The sequence below is a fragment of the Atractosteus spatula genome, chromosome 6 (genome assembly GCF_055471065.1).
Source record: "Atractosteus spatula isolate fAtrSpa1 chromosome 6, fAtrSpa1.hap1, whole genome shotgun sequence".
Taxonomy (NCBI): Eukaryota; Metazoa; Chordata; class Actinopteri; order Semionotiformes; family Lepisosteidae; genus Atractosteus; species Atractosteus spatula.
Genome location: NC_142711.1, coordinates 22,057,490 through 22,082,194, shown reverse-complemented (window position 1 = coordinate 22,082,194; position 24,705 = coordinate 22,057,490). Strand labels below are relative to the sequence as shown.

The window sequence follows — 24,705 nt, the reverse complement described above, 5'->3', positions numbered from 1 at the left end:
TTAGCCAGCCACTGTACATTATTCTTAAATAATTGAATGCAAAGCTTACAGCAGAACTATCAATGATGTTATCCACTGAGCATTTTTGTACAGTTTTATAGTGGAATTTCAAAACGAAGATTAGAGGTGCCGTGTCCCAAGACGAAAGCTTAGAGACAAATTTGGGTACATTTGAGTCTTACACAGACTGTAAAGATGAGATCATCCTAATGCACCTATTGAAAGTGAGTGGCAGCCGTACGGCCCGGCTATCTTGTGTGGTTGCTAGCAGGTAATCCTGAGGGACCGTATTCAGCCAATTCTCAAAGGAAGGCAGAGTATCAGCTTCAAAAGTGTGGCTTGATCACTTGCTGTAGACCACCGCAAGTCACAAAGCTGTCTAAAACTTCCCCATTTGAGGACTCTTGAGTACATGATGAGGCACTGGCTCTGTCCCCGTGGAGTATCTGGTGTTCAACGGCCGAAGCAATCTGAAAGAGCCCTCCAAAGGGAACTGACTGCAGAAGTGCCAGATATTCTGTCCTAGAGCTGTGTAACAGTAGAGCAGGCTTGGACTGGATGCTCGGCAGCTTTTGCTGTAAGCGCACCTGCTTCAGCCTGTGCATGCCTGTTTTAGCTGTGAAAACGGCAGAATCGGTAATAAAATGAGTGATGCATTGTGGGTCAATTGAAGTTAGAGTGTAACTTATCCCTTGTTGAATTAATTTGAATAATGATCAGTAAGGGGCTATTAATGGTATCTTGTGGGAAGGTAGCCAAGTTGAGTACTTTCACTAATGTCACGTTTCCAGCGATCGAGTGACCTCGATCAAATACTGAAGAGGTAGGGGAGGAGGTGGCGTCGGGACAGTTAACAGGAGGTTAATTCCACGCTGAAAAGTAAAAAGCAAGAAAAGCGATGTAAGTGGAGCCTTCTTCAGGAATAGGGGGTAGATGAAGAAGAGAGCTGAGCCCCAAGTCAAAAGGATGGGAGCAAGAACGATGAAAATGTGCGGATGAATAGGGAGAGGTGAGAAAGGATGAATAAATATTACCCTAGATATTGTTTAAAGCTCTCGTCATGAAGCATAAAATAGGTACTCTTAAAATAAAGATTACAGTACATTGGTTTAAATTGGGAAAACTACTAAAGAAAAATGATGGGTACAAATGTACTTTCTGTATCGCAACAAATAGTTGTATACCTAGATGAAAGTGTCAACTACTTCAAATGTCTGTACACCCCATCTTGGACTAGGTAATACCCGCTTAGCGGCATCTGATAATATTCTTTGAGGAACTTGCTGATTTTTACCCTTTTGACTTAAGAGATATCACTGGTGCCTCATGTCACACTCATCTCTGTGGTGATCTTTACTCTTTTAATTTATTTCTCTTGGCATACGAGTTAGGCTCTCCTGTTAAAATTCCCAATTTGTAATCTGTGGAAAACCCTTCCTCTTAATTTTTTTGTGCCATCTTACTGCCTATGATCTAATGCTATTATTGGATTCATTTTCCATGTAGACCTACCATTTTGGGGACGGACACTTTGCTTGCTGCTGCCAGTGCCTGGGGCCATTTGCAGAGGTTGAAACTGTCCATCTTTAGATGCGAGTGTTCAGTTAAATGGTGTAAATCCTTCATTCCTGCACTTGTTCACATTGCAGGCCATGGCAGTGTCAGTTTTATTTTTTTCAACACCCCTCTGCTATATTCCTTTTCTCTTCCAGTCGGAGACTTTCTGCCAGCCAGGTTACCAGTGCCAATGAGAACTGGCTTATCTGGTAAAATTAAAGGATTCAATGAAATTCGTAATTAGAAAAAAAAAAGTCTAGCTGTCAGTTTTAATATTATTTAGCAGAAGTATAAACATTCTGAGAGTGCCATTGGTGGAATTTAATCGCCACCCTGTGTTTCTGTGAATTTAATGGGAGTTTAATTGAAAATGTACTAGATCACTGCTTCAAAAGGGACAAAAAGATCAATGGTTTGATAATGCATCTAATCTGATTAAACTCTTCAGTAGTGCCATTGTTTAAATCTCAGGCTAATACAATTTGTGGTTGAAAGTTTGATTTTAATTAGGTTAGCCACCGATGATTTTATTTTTCTAAGTGCGTTATTAAGCCTGAAGTTCTTCTAGATCAATTTGTTATTTTTTCCTACTTGTGGGCATGATTTAGTTTTTAAGTTCTGCTAAGTCTTGTAAAGACTGATTTTGTTTTGATTGTGCTTTACAAAGCTGTTGATTCCTTTTACTTAGAAACACTTATAGACAGTATAGAGCAAATTTTCCTCAGTTCTTACTTACTGTACCATGCGATTCATTTTCTTTTCAAAAGAGGGCGACATTTTCCAAGATTGTGGAGATTCAACTGGAGGCGTCCAACAAGAAATTGGTAGCAGGCAGCCTTGGAGTTAAACGCCAATGATCAAATACCTGTAACTCTGATGGCACACGGAAGACTTAAGAAGCTTGCAGTAAATGAAGACGAAACCGTAGGATGTCTTACTTACAATACTGTGAGGGAACTAAACTTAGAAACTGCCTCAGTGTTGATGCATATTACGTTTTTACCTGTAGTTTTTATCTACCGCACATTTCATTACCAATAGAAACCTGTTCTTCCGTTAAGATGAGAACGTAGTTGTAGACTGTAGGCAGTGTTGGTGGAAATTCAACTTCTCTATCCTCTTGGGTCTGTAGTTTATCCCGTGTTTTCCCCCTTTCAGCCACAGACAAGGGGGCGAGTGTGCTTTTAAGTCGCGGGTTGCGCGTCCCATGTCAGAGCAACACGGACGCGGTGTAGTGTGGATGGAGGGTGTGAGAGCTGCTGCTGCTGTGCGCTGTCTGTCAAGACTGCGCGGAGGAAAGAAGAATGGGGTGGGGAGGGGGGAGCCGAGGCTCCTCGGTGCTGTTTATTTCGGCGTTGCGAGCGCTCCCCTCCCCCATGTTGCCGCCTCCTCCTCCCCTCCGGGCGCCGCGAACGCGCACGCGCGCGGGGCCGTGCGGGAATGGCTGTGCGCTGATCGGGGGGCTGGGCCGCCAGCAGCTACCGGAGAGTTAAAGAGTTTTTAATGTCCGCCATGTTGGCCATGGCGTATTGAACCAGGGAGAGAGAGCGGAGCGACTGAAAAAAAGAGACCGAAAGAGAGCGACCAAGATCCGGGCCTTCCCGGCTCCGTTCGCCTCGCCGTTTGTACTTTTTTTAACCAATCGAACGGTAGACGACTGGAGAACGACACAGACACATCCATGAGAGCTCAAACCGGGACAGTTGTGAATTTTAGGGGATCGGATAGATTTATGCTGCATCTCGAAATATAAAAAATGAGTAAATTGTCGTTTCGGGCACGGGCGCTGGACGCTTCCAAGCCACTACCCGTCTTCCGCTGCGAGGACTTACCCGACCTGCACGAATATGCCTCTATTAACCGGGCAGTGCCGCAGATGCCAACTGGGATGGAAAAAGAGGAGGAATCGGTACGTTTTGCAGTTCCGAAAACCTATTCTTGGTAAAATGTCCAGGTTTCGGCAGCATGAAGGGGCGCCCCTATCTTGTCTGCGCAAGCTTGCACAAAATGGCCGCCATATTCTCGTTCCAGAAAGGCGGCTTGGTTCGGGGTTTTGCTAGCGTCCTAAGCAGGATTTGGGGCAGTATATACAAATATAAGACGGCGCTGGTTGCAGATGGTGGTGTTGGGTTCGGTTGTCGGGGCTCGTTAACCCGGGAAACGGTTCGCACGGCACAAAGGGGTCACGTGACTCGAGGCGAATCCGCCATTTCGCTGACTTTCTCCTCGCGCTGGGCTGGGCCTCGTGCCGCTGCAGGAGCCGCGGCTCGGTGCGAGGGGGCGCGCGAGAGCCGGCAGCCCACACCCCCCCCAACCTCCCCCCCCCGGCCTGAGCACACATGGGATACTACAACATAAACAAGAGTGCTGTCGGCTGGAAACACAGGTCCAGCTGCCTGTGCTCACGTTGGTTTTGACGCAGAAGGAAGCCGTTTTCTGCGTTCTCTAGACTTGTTTTCTTGCTTCACGACATGAAATGTTTCTGAAATGGAGTAGTACCAGAAGTCTTTTTAACAGCGTCGCACGCGTTCTGAGTTGTTGGCGCTGAGAGTTTAGTTTGCGATGGGGTCACGCTGTTCGTGTTTTAAGTTTGTGATATGCCCCATTTGTCTTTCAGCGTCCGTGTTTTCTAGAGACACGGCAGCTAAGCAAGTTTCCGTACCGAATGTACATATTGGGGCGTGAAGGGTGTCTTTTTCTTTCGGCTTCGGCTGTGCCTCGCACGGAGCTGGGTAGCCCACCAAAGGGCAGCCGGCAGTGCCGGGCTGCCAAAGAGAAGACTTCCCTCCGTTTGGCAGAAAATGGGCATGACCGGTCTGATCCCGGCTAAGGTGTGCTCATGTCTGCTCGGGCGCTGTGCTTGCGCGGCTGTGTTGATGCAGCTCGTCAGCAGGCGTGACGCAAAACTGACCCAGTTTTTGCATTAGTCCTAGAACCGTAAATTACCCCCCCCCCCCCCCCCCAGTCCCGGTTAAATCTGCATTATCGCCTCGAGAGTAGGTCTTGAAGTTGTCCATTATTTCCAAACACCAGCTCTTCTGCTACTCCGTGGCCGTTATCCACACTTCCTCCATTTGCGTTAAGTTTGGCGATTGATTTAAACCTCTAACGCTTGAGTTGCCGATAGAAGGAAGAAACAGATAACCCGAAGTCTAGGCTGATAGTTTCCTCGCTTCGTTCTGCAGCTTTGAATGCCAAGAGGGAAAGCTTGTGTAGAAGCCGGTCGGGTATGGTGCATGTTTTACAAACGCAGCGAAAGCGTCTGTGCGAATAAGTACATTGTGAGGTTAAAGCATGCTATCGTTTTTTTGCAATAGTATGGGGACGCCTCTCTAAACCATTTTACTAGACTTTCTAGTTAGTCCTAACCGCAGATCTACACTGTCACCTTCGTTGCAAATGTCAGTTCGCCTTTGAACTGTTGGCGCCAGTGAGGTGAGATGTTAGTGGATGAATTCTCCTGCCTGAACTCTGTAAGCAGGCAGAGCGCTGGGTTTCCAGTTCCTATTTCAGTTGTAAACGACAAAACTTGATTTTGAAGGGCTGCGTGTTTATAGAGAGATTAGGAAGATACCCCTGTCTGTTTTTTATGTCTTTGAGGGGAATCCGTACCTGAACGTGCTGTTTTTTTAACCCTAACAATATATTCTGCCAGTGCCCTTCTCTGTGGGGATTTTAAGTTCCTTCTCTTGCATTTAATCAATATCACATTTGCAAGCGTGCTGATTGATGTCTTTGTGGACATTTCCATGGTTATTGTACACACTAACGTTTTAACTTGGTTTTCTCTATAGTGTTGTAATACAAACTGTTTTGTTAAGGGTTGAAATAGGAGGGAAGAGCATTTGATGATGAGGAATGACAAGTTTGATAGTTGCCCTGTTAATTTTGACACGGTTTAGGATCAAGAACACAGAATTAGAAATTGGATGCATCTTTCAAAGCACTGTAATCCATTGTCAAAATTGTTAGAACAGGTGAGTTAATTAAAAGACGTGTTGCTTTGTGCTGTGTATATGTATAAGAATGCGTTACTGATATTACACAATTTACTGATCAAACTAAGTGTCGTGCTCTGCCCGTAAATCTCATTTAAACCATTCAATTTTTCGTGACATTCCAGTGGGTGTTTGGATAAGCAGTAAGGGACTGTTCGGCTTCTGATTAAGAAGATGTCTGGGGACACAGTGACCCACCAGAATAAGGGAGATTTAACGAGCTAATTTTGTATTCCTTAGTCATTCTCATTAAACGAACTTTGGTCTTTCAGATCTGCTGTGCTCCAGATAAATTAACAGAACAGGACAAACTACTAATCTGGTGCTGTTCCTTGTGGCCAGTAGTAGTCAAGAGAGGCTGCTAAATGTTGCCCAGATCACCTTGATTTGTCTAAAGAAACATACTCGCTGACATCTGATCTGTTAAAAATAGCAGTGAGGGGGAAGGTGAACAACCTTTTTTTTTTTAAGTCTAATAAATCAAGATGGAACGGAATCGATTTCTTTCTGTTGGTTCATAAATGTTTCTCGGAACAGACTAATTACCATAATATAACGGATGTATTGCTGTTGTCTTGTTAGGAAAGTTTTTAGGTTCTAGGCTTAAATGCCCTGAGCCAGCCAGCCAGTCACCTTTTACTGTCTCTTATTTCTGTAGATGTTTGTGGAAACCCTAAACAGATCTCTGTGCAATGGAAATTGTCCCTGGTATTGACAGTTTGAACAACTTTGGAAATAAAATTCTTCTTGATCACAATGAGAAGTAATGAAAATGCGCGTTTGTGTAAGTGTTACTGATGACAAATGGCTTGGAATTACTGTGAAGTCCGTGTTGTGAAATAGCTGGGCTGAATACTGGGGGCTGTTCTAAAGTGCACAAATAAGGCTTTGATTTTGTGCAATCTGCCTGCTTGCTCAGTTGGGCTCAGCCCAGTGTGCTGCATGCTGTAATTCCCACCGTGGGGAAAATGGCAAGGCTTTTGTTTAGTTTATTGGGTAATAACCATGGAGATATGCGGACATATTGTTGCTATTTGCAGAGGTCTACTGATTATTGTCTGGGGAGTAGGGTGGGAGGAGTGTTTATAGACTTTTTTTTTACCAGTATAATGTATGAAATCAGAGTGGCTATCAGATGTTTTATTTGAATTGTCATATGCTTTTCCTGTCCTGGGACCTTATCTTGAAATTGGATGTTCTAGTTCTTGGAAGTGGTTTCCCTGTAGGTCATTCAAATACTGTAAATGGAAATACAGTACTAAGATTTGGAGCTCTGACGGGAAAATAGTGATTTTGGCTATTCCTCAATACACAGCATGGTAGTGGGGATGCAACTTTCCACTGGGAAGCAGTTGAAGAGGAGACTTTCTTGGTTTGATTTATTGAACTGACACCTTTGCAAAAAATCTAGCAAACCTGAGTGCGAAAACCTTTTCTCTGTAGGCGTATACCTCGTTGGTACAAGTGCGAATTCTATGGGGAATGGATTGCGTAAGTGTGACTGTTCTACCTGTACTAAAGTGATTCTGAGAAGTTGGTTAAAAAGTCTAGCTTCACGTACCGTCACGGTCAATCGAAGGTTTTCTCATGTATGTTCCTGATCCGAAACTGGAGGGAAAACGGAAAAGGAATTTTTTGAACAGCATGAGCCATTACCCTGATACAGAAAGGACATGCATGTTTTTCTTCATTCAGATATCCTTTACTCTTGACATCTAGGAAGAGCACTACTTTGGGAAATGGGATTCTGGAACTGTAGGTAGAAGAGGTTGACCTAGGGTGCTGTTGGCATGAGGGATGACCGAAGCACCTTGCGTCGATCTGAGTCTTTTACCTTGCTTTTCTCAACACCTGGTCACGTAGCATGAAGAAGTTGTGGGAATCTTTACAACTTCAGTGTCAGTTGTCATTATAATGTTTGTATTTGTGTAGAGCTGAACTGTAGTGTTGTAAATTAGCATTAGGAGGTGACCAGCCTTCTCTGAAATGAATGTGATAGCTGTGGCTTTTCACCTACTGTGTTGCTTTTACTGGCTAATTTAAAGTATTGGGTGCTTGAATTAAACCTCCTTATGATCTTCAAAAGATCACTGCCACGAGCACAAAGGGCTGCCAGGTTCCCCTCTTGAAGAGGTGTTGCAGAAAGTAGGAAATGAGATCAGGCCAAGTGTTCCCTGCAGGCGTGCTGACCTTGTGTGTGGTGGTGGGGGGACAGCTTCTCGTTGCTGTGAAAACCAAGCTCAACTGGTGATCAGTGAGGTGAGGGGCATTGTGTATCGAGGGGGAAGTCCGAGTTCCTTTTTAAGTAGCACTTCCTTTTAGCATATTATTAATTTTAAAGCTTTATTTGGATCCGAGACTTTCTGAAAAGAACTTGAAACTGAGAAATCTTACAGTGTTTAAATCATCTCGCTATGGTACACCTGAGGTACTGTGCATATTTAAGAAACTTGACCAAAGTGACAAGTCCAAGTAGAATGCTTAAATCTCTGAGTGCATTTCACCAGTCGTAAATGTTTGAAACTAGAATTGCTTCCTGTTGAAGTTCGATCCAGATATCAGTTAACACTTTGATTTTACTTTGGTGCATTAGAGAATGCATTGTGTGTGGATTTAACACTTTAAACCCTGTGAAAAGGAGCTCCCTTTCATTTGTAAGTGGCTCTTAGTGTTAACGTGGCATTAGGTCGGCTATGTTAGTAGTCCTAGCCCACAAAGAATCTGTTAATCCAACTAGAGACTGGTTTTGTATGTGGGATCCTTTTTATTGGCTTTCTTCTTACAAACGGCAGTTTCCCCATACCTGATATGATGTCCTTTGTTTTATGTAGTGCCTTTTAACAATGCATCATCTAAATGCACTTTATAGTGAATTGAGATGGATATGCGCAGATCAATATTGTAAATTAAGAGCTCTTGTTAAAATTGGATTTGAAAGGAAGTGTTCTAGCTACAGTTGCAGCCAGGACTTGCCATTTTGTTACGTTTGTCTTCATGTAAATTTGTAATATAGTTTGGGAGTAAAGTACATCTTGAAATGCACCATTACTTCCATTAAGTTACTGAATACAACTCCAGGAAAGGGTCAGCAGGGCTCTGTTACCATGGATTTTGAGTTTCATTGAGCCTGAATGTTTTTTAGGAAAACTAGAATCTCAGAGCTTGTGTAACTTACATCTGAGGAAATGGGGGAACTTTTGCTTACAAGGCGATCATCTTATAAAGCTCCTGCACAGATCCCTTGGCTAGGGGTTTGAGATTGAAGAATAGCGTATGTCTTGGGGTGGGGGTGAGCCCACTGTATTTGTGTTGGCAATGGTCCCACTTGCAAAGGTCAATTATACAAGGTGAGGTTTTAACTTTGCTGTCTTTTCAAGTGGTTTCACATTGGCTCTGCGTTTTTCATATCCCACTCGGGTTCCATGGCGATAGTGAAACAAATACTAGGTTAGTGATCACTTGTGTAAACAAGTGCATGTGGTTTTTCGCATTTTCACACATCGCTGCAGTTTTCTTGCCACTTCAGTCATTTAATGATAAAGTGTCTTTTGCCTTATTGTATTAGCAAACAGGAGATAATCTGCTAATACTCGTGGATGTTATAGATGGTATTTAGCACAGTATCTGTGGGATGTTTCCTTTGAGGTTAGGTTCACCTCGGGGGTTGTTCACTTGTGCCTTTTCTTCCATCAGTGACAGTTGAGATTCCTGAAATTGACTTTGCAGGCATAATGCCAGCAGATGGTTAAGCTGTAAAAGTTAATATCAGAGTCGCAGGTTTCCCCACTTGTGTTCTTATTTTCTTCTAGTTGAAAGCACTGAAAATAGATTAGGAAGGTTGTACTGTGTGTACATCTGATCGAAATCAGACTGTATTGTTGGGCGAATGTTCAGAAATGCTGCTTCTGACATCTGGAGTCACTTGACACCAAAGCAAAAACAAACATACAAGACAAGAAATGGGCTTAGACGCTAATGTGCAAAAGAGAAGTTTTAAAATCCCGTTTTAAGACCCGATTTGAAAGTGTTAACTGACTTTCAAGGTCTAATATGGGCTTGGAGATCAGTCCACAGCCCTTTAGCAACATAACCAAAATCCAGTTCTCCTGGGGCTCACAGTCTGGTTTTGGGAACTAAAAGAGGGCCTGAGTCCAAGGAACACAGATGACGTGCTGGTATGCAGAGACTTAACAGTTCAGTAAAGTATTTGAGAGCCAGACCATTCCATTTATTTTTTTTAACGTGGAGCAGCAGGGTTTTGAATCGGATTCTGAAATCCGCAGGGAGTAGTGCAAGGAAACTTGAAAAGGATGGAGATGCTCCTGCATTTTAATTTAAGTGGAACAGCCATATCACCCTGCAGGTCACAACTGGCAACGCACTGAAGCTCAGCAGGTGTGAGCCTGGTCAGTACCTGGATGGGAGACCTCCTGGGAAAAACTAAGGCTGCTGCTGGAAGAGGTGTTAGTGGGGCCAGCAGGGGGCGCTCACCCTGCGGTCCATGGGGGTCCTAATGCCCCAGTATAGTGATGGGGACACTATACTGTAAACAGGCACCGTCCTTCGGATGAGACGTAAAACCGAGGTCTTGACTCTCTGTGGTCATTAAAAATCCCAGGCCGTTTCTCGAAAAGAGTAGGGGTGTAACCCCGGTGTCCTGGCCAAATTTCCCATTGGCCCTTATCAATCATGGCCTCCTAATAATCCCCGTCTATGAATTGGCTTCATTACACTGCTCTCCTCCCCACTGATAGCTGATGTGTGGTGAGTGTTCTGGCGCACTATGGCTGCCGTCCCATCATCCAGGTGGGGCTGCAGTCCCTATTAGGAGAGTCCCTATTACCTGTAAAGCGCTTTGAGTGGAGTGTCCAGAAAAGCGCTATATAAGTGTAATCAATTATTATTAATTATTACTGAAGCACCAGTAGGCTATAAATTTTGTAATCTCAAAACTACTTCTCTGGTTGCTCAGTAAGACAGCTTTTCAGGTTTCTAGAAGTTCCTGCTGAAGAAGAAAATCAAAACCACTGCAGCCTGATCGTTTTCTCCTTCCTGCTTTTCGAGGTGGAATGAACTTCCTGCTTGTTCCTGTGTCACTTGCATGCTGACCGAGCTCCCCGCTCGAACGTCTCGAGTTATAAGAGTTGTCAGCTCAGGGTGTTCAGCACAAGGCTCTGGCGTACTGTTGACGCTCCTGTCAGAGTCCAGAGCCGTTTTCCCTGCCGCGGAAAACATTGTGAGTAATGCTGCAGCTGTGGAGTTTTTAAAATGTTTAATTATGATGTTATGCAAATCTTAATCTAGTTCCACGTCTGCCAAGATTCCCACCACTCGGGCGTGAAGCACTCCAGCAAAACCGCCTAGGAGAAAGACGAGGGTAGTTTATGTAAGAGGTTCAGATCGACAATAAGGAGCTGCACGCAAGGTGCGGTACTCCTAAGTGCATTTTGTGACCACTGGTGCGGTAAAATGAAAGTTGTGCGAGCAGTTGAAGAGAGGGCCTTAGCTGCACACAGCAGAAACACATTCTGCACATTGATGCTTACCAAGAGAAAGTGTCTTTCTAAAGTCAAGGTGTTACTCCAAAGTCCAGGCCAACGTGAGTGCACTGGGTCTTAATTCCAGCATCGCTGGTCTAAAAGAATAGCTTAATATTGAGACACGGCTGTAGATTTCTATAAACCATATAGTATTATGATTTTGTAATGCATTTTTTAGTGTTCTATGTACATAGACGTTTTTGCCACACTATAAACGATCCATTACTTAATTGACCATTTTTCTGTTAATTCCCTGTATGTATGGTATGTAGTAGTGTTCTGCATTTGTCTCTGCATAGTTTCTCCTTTTGGTTTTTCAGTTTACAACAGTTACTGCCATCAAATTAGTTTCAAGCTGATGGAACAAGTTATTGGATTCTGGTATGTTCGGTTTTCCAGCTGACATTTTTACAAAAGTGTTATGGGTTGCATAATGTGAATGCATGAGTTTTGAGGTGAACATGCAGTTTTGGCTCAAATAATGTAAATGTTTTAAATTAAGTGGACTAAATGTTAAGATAAGCAAACCTCACCTGCTACATTGTTACCCATCAAGCAAATGTGCTTTATTCTTAAACATTCAAGCATTGTACTTTTATGGTATACAAGCTCTTGCAATATGATTGACCTTACCATTCAGAAGGAAACCTAGAGTTTGAGCACCTGGGGGTGCTCTGTCTCCCATTTCGATTTGGCCTTTTACCCAGCTTTCTTTTGTGTATTGAAATATGAGGTTATTCATTGCAGCACTAATTGTGACAAATCTCTAGAATTTGCTGGACCCAGGAAAATGTAGACAAATGTTTTCCTGCAGAAAGATGAATGTTCCTCATTTAGTGACATTTAGTGATATTTTTCCCCACAATTCATACACTTTCATACACATTTAATGTGTGTGTGTGTGTAAATGAGTTTAAGTTAGTCTATATAAGTTTTTGAATTTTTATTAAGTTGCAGATATGATATACATGAATAAGATGTGTAGGATATGCAGAATATAGGGGTTATATTTTGCGCTTGTGGTAAATGGGTATAATGATGTACTCTTAAACTGCGGTCCTGCCCTTTTTTTCCCCTCAGTTTCATGACTTGCTAATTATGTGCTTGTAAGCCTTTGTCATTTCTGAAGTTTTCTGAAGTTCTTTTGCAATTAATGTTGGATGCAAACCCTCTTACAAAGGATGTGTTACAAGAAGGAATCTGCTTTGGTTTTGATTTCTTTTCTCATTAATGGTGACCATAATGACTGGTTGAAGTAATTCACCTACAGAACAGTTGTCTATAATCTTTCAAATCAGATTGACAGTTATATAGGGTTTTTTGTAATGAGTCTATTGATGTACTTCTGCTTTTCTAAAAATATTACAGAGCTCAGCTTAATGTAGTAATATTTCTCTTAGGAAAAGTCTGAACTTGCTATGCTTGTTTCGAGATGAATGCATTCAGAGACATTTTAACATTGTAACATTAATATGGTATTTCAAATTGATAAAATGATAAAGGTGCTCTGCAGTTTCAGTGCATAAGATATCAGCTGCTTAATAGAGCAGTTGCAGTACTTTTCCTCCATCCATTGTAATTGTTTGCCAAGGCAGTGGTGGTGGATAATTATGAACAGAACATTTTGGGAGACTGAACATTTCAAACTCAAGGCAGCGGAGTACATTTTGTGAAAAGTGCAATATTGCGTTTATGAAAATGGTTAATGGTTTTCTGATTTCACTATTATAATTAAGATCTTTTCTGAAAGCCTTTTGCATTTCATACACTGAAATAATTGAGTAAATATTGTGAATGCTGCCTTTTAAAACCTGCAGTTCCTTTCATGTTTTGTTTTTTGAATGACTCATTTCATTGCTTTGCATCTTGTAAAGCTGCTGGTACAGTTTGATACTGGCAGAGAAACACCAGGGTACCTTCAACATATTAAGCAGAGATGACTGTTAGGGAATTTTAAATTGTAGTCCTTGAGCATTTAGAAGATTGAAAGAGCATTAATTTTGTTGCATCTCTACATTACCTTGGATGTAAGGTTTGTTTTAAATAAATGCCTTTCAGCCACTTAAGAACATGTTGGTCATAACAGGTTTTCTTGGCATTAAAGAGCAGCCATTGTGGTTTTGGATCAGGGATTGAAATGCAAACAAAAGAACCCGAATAATCCAGTTGAAAGGATCTCGAGATTTCCAGTCTTTTCTGAACCGATTCTCTACACTGAGCTGTTGGGATTGTGCTGCGAGCCTTGTAGCCTGTAAGCCAACTACTCGGATTAACACGTTGGTGCTCCTGACAAGCCAGCCCTCAGGGGACTTCATTCTGGGAAAGTTAATTGGGGGATCAGGTCTTTATCTTTGCAAATGGACAACATGAAGGTGGGGGTTGAGGGGGTGTCCCCGCTCCTGGAAAAGTCCCCCCTTGGGCGCGAAGCACTTCTTGGCTTGAGGTTTGAAGTGGGCCCAGAGACTTCTTGTGTGCTGTGAAATACTTGTGTGTACATTGGCTCTTAATTGTCACATTTGTCTTGTGGTTTTAAAGTTTGAAGCACATCTTTCTACAGAGCATACACTTGCTACTGTCAGTTTTATCTGCAGCAAATGTTATGTCCCTCAAAAGCACAGTTCATTGCAAGTCTGAATCATTGCCTTTTCTGTAATAGGGCATCTTCAACACATGAGCTGAGCGATGGTTACATTTCTTCTGCAAACCAGGGCCAACAAGTTGGCCTATCTGCCTTTTTTTAAGTAATAAACTTTATTTTATATAGCGCCTGTAAAGGTGGCTTCTCAATGCGCGTAACACTTTTTTTTGTTATATCTTCTTGGAAATGGCTGCACTCCTTCTAAAAGTGAACACTTTTTTATTTTACTTGTGCTCTTCAAAAGGGTACTTGGCAGGTGTACCTTTGTGTTATAGCAGATAGTTCTCTTAATTCGGTTGCTGTAGGTTTTTGGGGTCCTCCTTGTACCCCTGTCAGCATAACTCTTCTGGGGTCTGCTCCTCCAGGACCCAGAAAGACAGCCTGTATAACAGCTGCAGTGGCCCAGGAAAAACACTTGGAAGCCCACAGCAGCCATTCTATTGATGAACGGCTCCCAGAGCACGTTTGCACCATATAGTGGCAGATCAATATTCATTCAATCCTTTGTGATACCCTTCTCGGTATAGCCTGCTGGGTTGTGTAGAAAAGTAGTACAGCTATTAATTTTGCCCACATTTGTTGGGTTCTTGGTTTGCAATTTTGAATAATTTTAAATGTTTTCTCCTATTTTTAATACCTGACAATACTTTGTGAAACCCAACCTGAATATACTGTCACCTTATTTGAGCTGATACTTAAAGGTTTTTTTACATATTGAACAAATGTAAACTTTTGTAAGCTTAATTCGAGGTATGCTCAGACAGGAACCTTCAGGTAGAAATATTAAATGTTTTCCAGTCAGCCACAATAATGTAAAGTTTTAATGTGGTGTCAGTTTCGGCCGTCTGACAGACCCTATACTGTGATTTTGTACATGTGTATGTACAAGGTGTAGATTTAAACTGTTTAAAAGGCAGACTGAAGTAAGACAACCATCAGAATGAATAAGTAACTTCTGTGTCTTCCATTTAGTTTCCTTCTTTTGTGAGGGAAGATTTGAGGGGCATGTAGAAAGATTGAATATTATATATTTTCTTTCGCAAACTAATCTGTTGAAACACTGTACCAATAATTTAAAGGTTCTGTTACAGTTTAAGATGTCTATTATGCTTTGTGTATAAGTTGGTGTAAAAAAAAAAGCTCTGTGAAGGCTACTGTCTATTACTGCTTTGTCTTCGCCAAACATTCAATTAGGACAAACAAAACCATATTAGCCCCTGAGGGGAAAAAATATTACACTTAAGGAAAGCTCAAGCAAATGCCTGCAGATTCAACTGTTCCTGCAAACTGGAGTGTGATTCCCATATTGTAATTCTAGCATTGTAAATCAAATTCTGATGGACTTTTTATTCAGCATTGTAGCAGCAGTGCACTGGATAAAACTCCAAAATATCAGCCCAACAACTATTTCAAACATGCATCACTTTTTAGTTTTTGGCAAAAAGCATGCATTGTTTTTCACGTGAACAGTCCAGACTTAAAATAGTCTACTGTAACATTCTACTAGATTTCTGAGGTTTCAGAGCTCATGTCTTCATTCATCCAAACCTTCCATGTATTTTTATGCTTTTTTATACCCAGAATAAGAAAATACAGTTGTAAGTAATAGGCTGCATTTATCATGAAAATATACATCTTTGTAGTAAGGACATCTGACATTATGTTGAACAGACAGGACCTGGGTGAAGTAAGTTTTCTGATAAGCACTGGTCATTAACAGGCTGGATTGCCATGGGGTCGGGTTAGCTGCGTGTATGGGTTCCAAAAGTAGCCACCAGTATAGTTGCAACATACTTTGTACCATGCTGCAGGGTGCTGTCCTGTTTCTCTTGTAGAGCCTGGGCAAGCCTGCGTTTGGCATGGGCTTCTCCAAGGGAAGTTGAGCGAGCGAGGTCCTTGATCAGTGTAGCACTGTGCAGTCAGGATGCTAGCAGGTGCTACGAGTGCAGTACTAGAGTGACTACCAATGCCCGTCTAGACATCACCCTTGAAATGCCGCGTCATTGATGTCTGTTGTGTAGAACAATAAGCTTATTATGTGTGCATCTGCCCCACACTGCCAGTCTGGAAAGTCAATACAAAACTTAGATTCATCAAAGAGCACTTAATATCATAAGAGGGAACAGAGGACATGGACATACCAGTGGCTTGAAGGTGGTGGGGGTTTTTCATAAGGGAGGCATGTAGGTTCCTTTCTGCATTTTTCTTAATTTTTCGCAAGGTTTAATATTCAGGTTAAATCAACTCATCACATGTGCCAAATTTAATTCTCTGACAAATTAGGAGATTTGGTCCTAGATCACTGTTAGTGATCAATTAATTCATAGCATTCTTTGCATTGATTAAGAAAAACATGCTTATGAAAAGTTTCCTTTGATGCTCAGTTGATGTAGGCAATTGGATTTGTCTAACTGTGAGACTACTGCCTGTTTTGTTAGTTGTTTTACTCTGCAGGAACTAAGAGACTACAAGCGTTTGAACTGGGTATTTCTGTCCATAAGGATATCCTACAGGACCTGGCAGTTCTTCTACCTCATGTTAATAAACGTCTTCCTTAGTAAAGATTTGAAAGCTGCATTCAGTGAGAGTCAGTCTATTTTGTCCGAGGATGCGGGTTCTCTATGTGAAGACTCTCTTGCGTAAGGTATTCAGTTACCCTGCTGAATCTTGCTGCTCCTCCTTCCTGTGGTACAGCATCACTCTGTTAAGATAGTGGTGTGTCCTGTTTCTTGAACTGTGCAGGAAGATGGGGCTGACTGTTCAACTGGAGGCTTCATGAGCAATATCAGCAGTCCTGAAGGGACTCCCCAGATCCTCATCCCCAGATGCTCTAGTCCAATTGAGAGGGGTTGTAATCCAGTAGTAATCTATTTTCTGAACACTTTAGTGGATCTGTGCAATTTTGAACACAAAACAAGGAGTTGCTGACTACCCTCTGACGTTATGACAGCTATGCTCCCCTATTGATTTTGACTGTTGCCTGCCTCAGGGTCTACCAGTCCTGGTCCAGGAGGCACATACACCTGCTGTTTTTTTTTTCCACCAGATGAGCTCCGTTATACAATTTAACCCTTAATTCACAGGATTCATTTTAGCTGTTTGGCTTTCATAAGTTAAATTAAATCCTAAACTTCTAAAGAGGAAAAATAATTGCAGATACTCCAGTCAAGCAACTTGTCAGCTGAATTAAGGCTCCATTTAGGTCATTTACGTTCAGCTGGAATGAAGACCAGCAGGTGTGTAGGCTCCCAGGGCCAGAATTGGAACCCCCTGTTCCTACACTACTGCTCAGAGCTTCTCTACTTGGTCCATTTCTTACTAACCTTATTGATGAGGTCCTGAAATCCGTGCTTGTTCCTGTAGGCTTAAAATCTGGTCCCTTTTACTTAAATCTGGTGTTAGAATTTTGGCCTTGATCCCCCAAGGCTAAGTCGACTTGACAGCTATTACTGTCCCGATTTCCAGTTTGCCTTTATTTCCCCCAAAGCCATTCTGCACAGCTCCACTGTAGTCCGATCTTTCACTGAGTGAGGTCTTGATAACATTTCAAAGTACATTTAGCCAGCCAGTACAGAAGTAGACTGTAACAATTGTCATCAGCAAGTTGTAACTTCTTTTTCAGGGTCATTTAATGTTCTTGTGGATTTCAGAGTAGATTGAGATCATCATGGCATCCTAGATTGCTCAACATATTAGGGATTACTGGTACCTCCCTTGGTTTGGCTACCAGAGATGAGTTTGTAAATCTTGCCTGTTTTAAATGGTCCTCTTCATGGCTGTATTCCACAGGAGTCTGTGCTGGGATTTTTCTGTTTTACATTTACATGTTTTCTCTTCGATTATTTGCAGGACTTGAATTTCACTGTTGTGCTGATAACAATCTGGTCTACTTAGTCAAGTAAACCTCAGTCTTGTCATTGTGTAACTTACGTTCATAGTTTCCCAACATCAGCTTTAAGAAATTGGCGAGTTAGGTGTTGACAGTGCTGAAATCAAACCCCTGACACGAGTTCGTGTTTTACTTTTCACCTTGTTGTGACTGAAGAATTTAGGAATGTTGGATGCATGTTAGGAATGTTGTTATCTTTTTTTGCAAAGTAAATTTGTGGTGTGCTTGCTTCTATCACATTAGAAGTGTGCTATTGCACAGTACTGAGTTTCATGATGAGCAGTATTTCATGAAATTGAAATTGCTTGCCATACGGATGTTTCTTAAAAACTTCTCAAATGATTTTAGCATGACAAGTTAAAAAGTAAAAACCCTCAGCCAACAGCAATTTTCTTGTTGCGCTTTTGCAAGCACATTGTACTGTTTATAAAAGTGAAAATCTACACGTTTACCATTTCCTAATAGCTATTTTGTCCTCCTGAGCCTTTTGCACACTTTCTCAGCAATGTCACGTGTATCCACTAGATTCTGAAACCGTGCTATGCAGCTGAGTGTACTCTTGCAGTGAGGCAAGCAATTGAAGCAACTGTAGGTTTTGGAACTATACTCATGTAATGCAAAATGTTACTAAAATGAAACTGTAGTCTAGATCAGTTGATTCACACCTGCCAGCAGTCTGTAGTAGCTCCTGCTTGTTTGACCATAAGAATTGCCACCCACATGTTTTATGACAAATACTTTATTGCATTCATTAAGGATTTTCCCAGGCTCTGATAATTCAATAGCTACTTTAACAGGAAAGACAGCTGTTTTATCCAGCTGAAATTTAAGCCCCTTAAATTTTCACATTTGTCTTCGATGTGCATAATCCCACTGACCATTTCGGGTAAAACGACACCATCATGAATATATAGTGGCTAAATAAACCATTAGTTTCTTTAGGTCCTCCCCAGTACAAGTAATGTTTCCTCACCATGTGTCTGCTAACTTTTAGGATCCACTGTATGACCCTGTGATTGACAAGCATCTTTTCGTCTGCCAATTGAAATCATATCTGTGTGTTCTATTGAATTGTAGAAGAGATATAAGATTTTAAAGCAGTCTTAAAACAGGAGTAAACTGCACTTTCAGATATGTAAACCGTAGTTCAGTTAGCAAAAAGTCACTTGGCTAGGACATTCGCACAGTTTATCAACGAATACAAAGGCTCTCTGTTAGTGAAAACTGTTCCAGGTTTCAGAGAAACATTCCAGTGACTGCTGATGCAGGATGTGCGTAATGATTTCTACTTTTCAACAGTGCTGGTAGTAGCTCAAACATCAGAAGTCCCAAGTTAAACTTGGTACTGTGAAAAGCATGAAACAATTGAGATATTAATGTTTGCTTAAAGCTGTAATGTACGCTTTTTAATGTCTGCCACAGCAGTTTGTGTTTGTCGCCGTTTTAGGTTGAGTTGACATCTATGGCATAACTGCCCCCACTCTCCCTTAACAGCAAAAGTTGTTTTTACACAAACTGCACGAGGATGTGTGAGAACATAGTTGTCGTGCCCAGCCCTCAGGAAGGGCAGAGCACAAGGTCTCAGGACTTGAGCAATGTAAGCGCCATGCAGTTGAGTCGTCAGGAGTCTTAAGTGGAGCTCAATAACAACTACCCCCTCATGTCCTTCACGCTTAGACCGCCATATTGATTGTGTGTTCTACACAAAGCAGCATAGCATTCTGCCAGTGTGCACAACGCTCTCCTCCTGGTGACTGGTCTACACAAAGCCTTGACTCGTTGTGTGCGGACTGGAAACCTCTGCCGGCTAGTCCATCTGAACTGCTGCTCACACAACCTTTTTCTGTAGCATCCGCCGATCCCGGGGCCTGCTGTGGTCAACCCGCCTGTAAAAGTTGAATGTTTAGCTGCCTCCTCACAGTGGACTTTCTGGTGCGTGGGTTGTTGGGCTCTAGGGCTTGAGTGCAGTGCTAAATCAATCATGAAGCTGAGCCCTCTCCCAGACTGTGGTGGGTTATTGGTGGCCTGTTTGGCTGTAGTGTCTGGCCAAGTTTGTAATTGCAGGCCCTGAAAACCCCAGGCTGCCATCATACTGGTGGCATGAAGATGCTGTCCAGTTGATGAGTGGGGCTGATCTGTTTTATTCCTAATGTCAACTGGGCTTCACATTCAGCAGGTAATGTTGGCTCTCGCTAATGAATTGTTTTAGTGGTAATCCAAGAAACTCACTTAAGTGTATTGACCTTTAATGATCAATAAAAAGGCAGTTGTAAGCATTTAGTCAGTATTCAAAATCTATATACTTTTTATAGCATCAACACTGGTTTCTTTTTGAATGCTTTTTTATAGCAAATCTTTTTCTCCCCATGCCTTAAGTAAAAAGTGTTGAAAGTCTACAGTATATATCAGTTTGGGACCAGTGTTTGCAGTGGTTTATTTTGCTTCAAAGCGCTTCGTGGATGGATTGCTTCATTGTCTACATAAACCATTTTTGTTGCCTTATTAAACCTGCTTCAACACTGCAGTACTATCTGTATGTGGGATGTTCTGAGTCTCATTAAAGCCTTTGTTAACAATGTATTGTCTTTATGGCACAGCAGTGACATGAAATGGTTAAAGAAAACAAGTCTGCTTTTTTACAGACAATTCTGTATAATGAATTTAATGGAGTATCCTGTCTACTACATTAGTGAAGATATTGCTATTGATCAAAACTGGGCAGCAGCACTGTATCACAGAAGCTTTAGTAAAGCTCCTTTTTCTTCCACCTGGCTCTAGGAAATAACATAACTTCTTGTCTTTAACCAAAGACAAGATAGCAGGATTATTGAATTTTTAATCTAAAGTATAAACCTGTAGAGTCCTTGTTTCAGAAATATTTAACCTGGAGCATATAGTTCTGGAAAAAGTATTTAAGTGACCTTTATAAAGCCACAATGTTCCTATTTAAGTGGGAAAATGCTTGTCATGTTACTTTATTCACTAAATAATCCCATTTTGTGTTTTAATAGAATTATTGAACCCATTGAACTTGGTGAAAAGATTTCATCTTTAACAAAATGGGGAGTTTTCTTCACAGTAGTGACTTAATTTCTCAGAATGGGAATCAGATGGTTTTTCGTGGTAGCAGTGCTATGACAGTTTGCACAAGATAAGCACCTTCGGCAACATCTAGGAAAATCTTGGGAACACAGCATGTGTACGAGTACCTTTTATTACATTACATTACAGTACCTAAATCATACCATATGTAAAACCAGGGTAATCAAATATCAGAGTCTTGTGATTTTCAATATTTTTTGTTAAAATAGAATTTAAGATTTATGTGAGTTGCCGGGTTGATGAAACCGAATGCTTGTTACCGTGGAGCATTGCAATCATGGTGCATTATGGCTGCTGGGAGAAGGGTAAAAAGACCCAGCAATAAAACGCATGCCTTCTCATGAATAAAAATCACCTGTTGCAAAAAAAAGCTGCAAGAGTCTTCATTTTCCCCAAGGGGCAATTTGTTTTACCGCAGCAGACAATATAAAGAAAACACACACTTAAGTACAATAAACATGATAAAGAGAATCATTTGTTGAGCAAGTTTATGGTTACAGGTTTAATTGACAACTTGAACCTGTTTGTTTTTAAATTAGGGAGTCTGTATCTGCGTTCTGAGATGAGTAGTTGGAATTAATACCAGCTCCATTCCACACATGGACAGTTTTAATAGTGACTTAATCTTTTGCTAGAATAATTGCTAGTAGAATTTTGTGCTATCTGTAGTCTTATGGGTGTCTGAAAAACTATATACATTTATATTTCTTTTTTTTCCATTCATTGTTCACATTTTTAGAGCTCTTGTATGACACCCCTGTATGTAAAATGTGGCATGGGATCTGCTTTTAATCCCCCAAAGTAGACCTCTTGGGTTCTGTGTGACAGTACTGTTCAGAATTTGATGCATGAAGACTGTACCTCCTTAGTAGGATGTTTTTTACCTTAGAACTCTGTGCTTTTTATGTAGGGAAAAAAACTCGTCTGTTATGCTGTTAAGCTTTCTCTCAGGTCTTTTTAAATGTTGTTCATGATAAATTTGGAACCAGACATTCTGCCATGTGCCTTTTAACTGTATTAGCAGCTCAAATGCAGTGTTGTGCATTTTATACCTGCAAACCCATTCTAACAACGGGGATGTTTTAATATTGCTTAATCAAGGTGCTTTGTAGATTTTGGAATCGCCAGTTGTATGCTTTTCATGAATGTGGCTCATACGACATACACTGGAGAATGAAGAAGTTGGATCACTTCAGTAGCCATATACAATTTCTTGTATTAGGATTTTTTTTTCGCATACCCCAGCTTGCTCTCCATGAGACACACAGACAGGGAGAGAAGCTTGGGGTCAGAGCGCAGGGTCAGCCATTGTACGGTGCCCCTGGAGCAGTTGGGGTTAAGGGCCTTGCTTCTTCTGCCTGCCGCGGGATAGGAACCGGCAACCTTCCAGCCACAGGCGCAGATCCTTAGCCATAGCCACCACACCGCCCACCTCTGACTTACTGACCTCTTGATAAGTTGGACTTATCTGACACGCCCACCTCTGATGCATTTCTTTCAGCACATCGCAGACCAATACTAGAGACCAATTAGAGGAGGGGGTAGTCCCCCCCACCACACACACACACCAGGTTTTAAATGGGGACCAAATGCATGTTGTATATGACAAAACGGAAGCAAACGCTTTGAGTTTTTTTATTTCAAATGATCTTGGATTTAATTTTTCTTAAACCACTAATAAAATGTGCACAGTTATGGCTTCCACCACTCTGGTTATTTTTGCAGTATTTGCGGGCGGTGATTCAGGATTGTGGTTGGCACTGTGAGGGGAGTCATGGATGATGTTGCTTTCAATGCTGTTGGCTTTGCCCACACCGGGCAGGAATCATTTGAACATGGTGGTTGGGCGTCGCTTTGGGCAGCAAATATACAGGATACCTTTTCAAGCGGGTGTCTTTATTATTTGGTACAGGTCTGTTTTCCCCTGGGGCTTTGCTCGTGGATGGAATGATGTGCAGGGTCTTTCTAGGACTGGGACTGGGAACCAAGCCTTGATCATTTAGGATTTAAGTCTGCTTATTTCTCCTTCTGCCAGTTCTTAAAGGAGAGTCTTAGAAAATAGATGGATATTGACCAATCTGAATTATGAATTTCCAATTTTGATAAAGTGGTATTTTGAGTCTTCTCGTGAGAAACTGGTAAAATGCTAAAAATACCAGTTTCTGAGTTCATCTACATCTCTACACAGATGTGATTTGCACAAGATGCCAGTAACAGTCAACCACAGCCATAAATATTGGTTAGTACATTTGTGTAAAAGACAAGCTTGCTTTTTTCCCTTTTTTGCTTCATAATTTGTATATATTTGGACTTGGCAGTACAGCCCATTTACAAGCACAAATTGCTTTTATATTTGACTTGAAATGAGCTGCGAGAATAAAATGACTATGAGAAAATAGATCACCAGAATACACCTTTGGAATCTTGCTTCTTGGTAATATAGCAGTAAATGGGAAATGATTTCAGTTCATTTTCTGGTTTGGCATGTCCAGTGAGCTAAAAATACTACTTGTGCGTTTTTGTCCCATTCTCTTTGCTCCAGTGATGTTTGGGTTTTCGTTATGCAATCTCAGTTGGGAATGGCTCTTCTGTCTAGTACAGGCCGATCTGCACAAGTGAGATGGCTGCATTGGCCTTTTCTCCTGCCAGTGCGACGCTATAGTTAAACTGTCAAACGACAGATGCTTAGTAATCTTTAATGTATGCCCCTGTAATGAAAGGCCACAATTAGCTACAGTGGTATTTAGCTATTTTCATCCATTGTCTCTCATGATGAGGAAAGGGTTGAAAATGAACAGACAAAATTAGCAATGTTTGGAAACAAAATGTTCTTCAAACTGACTCATCCTTTTCCTTTGAGGTTAAATTGAGGTCTGGGTGGTGTTAATCTTAACCTGTTTCATGAAATCGTACCCCTCAAGCAATATATGAATTGTAAATTAGTCTACTTAAAACAGTTTAAAATTTGTGTTCTAGTTATTTGTAGCCCATTGTGATCACTATTCTAGAAATATTAAAACTGGTTCAGATGTACACGTACTCATTCAGTTAAAGATCTGCTAAAGAAGAAAAGTAAATCAAATTGCTCATTTAGTACTTCACACTTGGAGGGTAAAAGGTTTTGTGAGCTTTTCTGGGGACGTCCTGAAGCAGTTGTGATGTATAAATGAGAATTTCTTTTATAGACTCGCACAATTAAAAAAAAATACAAGGCAGTGCTGCCCTTTTTAAGTTCACATACTCTGTTCGTATTTTTTTAGAAGAGCTAGCTTGCTGATAAGTATGTTGTCTGCTTTCTCGAGTAATGTGATAGTGAACCTAGCACTTACAGGTGCTTAACATGTTAAAATCATCGGCGCCTTCCAAATGTTGTCTTGAGGCACTTGAGCTGTGGGCTTTTTTCGGCGCTCACCCTTGGTTGTTGCCGAGGTGATCTTGGCTCGTGTGGTTTTTTTTAGGCAGGGTAGCTGGGGGGTTTCCCTGTGTAAGAGGAGCTGCTCAGGTCACAGAGCACCAGGGTGGCGCCTGCAGCAGGGCACTCTGGTGGCCCTGTCTGGATGCGGTTAGTTTGAGCAACACTAAAAGGGAGAGGCACAGTCTTGAAACATGAGCCTTGCTTTGCTACCCGTTCTCCAGATCCACAGCTGACCTGTAAACGAGTACTTCTCTCTTTCCATCTCGGCAATGTGTCTTCCTACATGGAAAACAGATTCCACGTGCTGTAGTCACCCCCCTATGTTGATGGTCTTGTAATTATTCACTGCAGCATTTTAGAGGGATATCCTTCTCAAGCACTGTATACAGTTTCCCATACCAGTAATAATTCTGTCTTTTGGGTGGCTCAGTGGTGTATTTCCTGGGGTGCTGTATGTGTGGAGTTTGTATGTTCTCCCAGCGGTTATGTGGGTTTCCTCCTGCAGACCACAGACGTACCGGCAGGTTCATGGGTTTGTGGTAAAGCTGCCCCTGGTGTGTGTGTGT

General features: G+C 41.6%; 1 protein-coding gene across 2 annotated transcripts in view; it reads left to right on the top strand.

Moving 5' to 3' along the window:
• LOC148832674 (enhancer of polycomb homolog 1-like) overlaps positions 1-24,705 on the top strand; it is a 67,264-nt gene that overhangs the window by 18,790 nt on the left and 23,769 nt on the right. Inside the window, exon 1 of one of the 2 annotated variants that reach the window (XM_088918845.1) lies at positions 3,078-3,466. The exons of the other annotated variant lie outside the window; for it this stretch is intronic. Within the exon in view, the coding sequence (XP_088774971.1) occupies positions 3,314-3,466 (153 nt within the window). The 5' untranslated portion in view covers positions 3,078-3,313. Of the gene's footprint in view, positions 1-3,077; positions 3,467-24,705 lie in introns of those variants that run through there. 2 annotated transcript variants of the gene reach the window in all.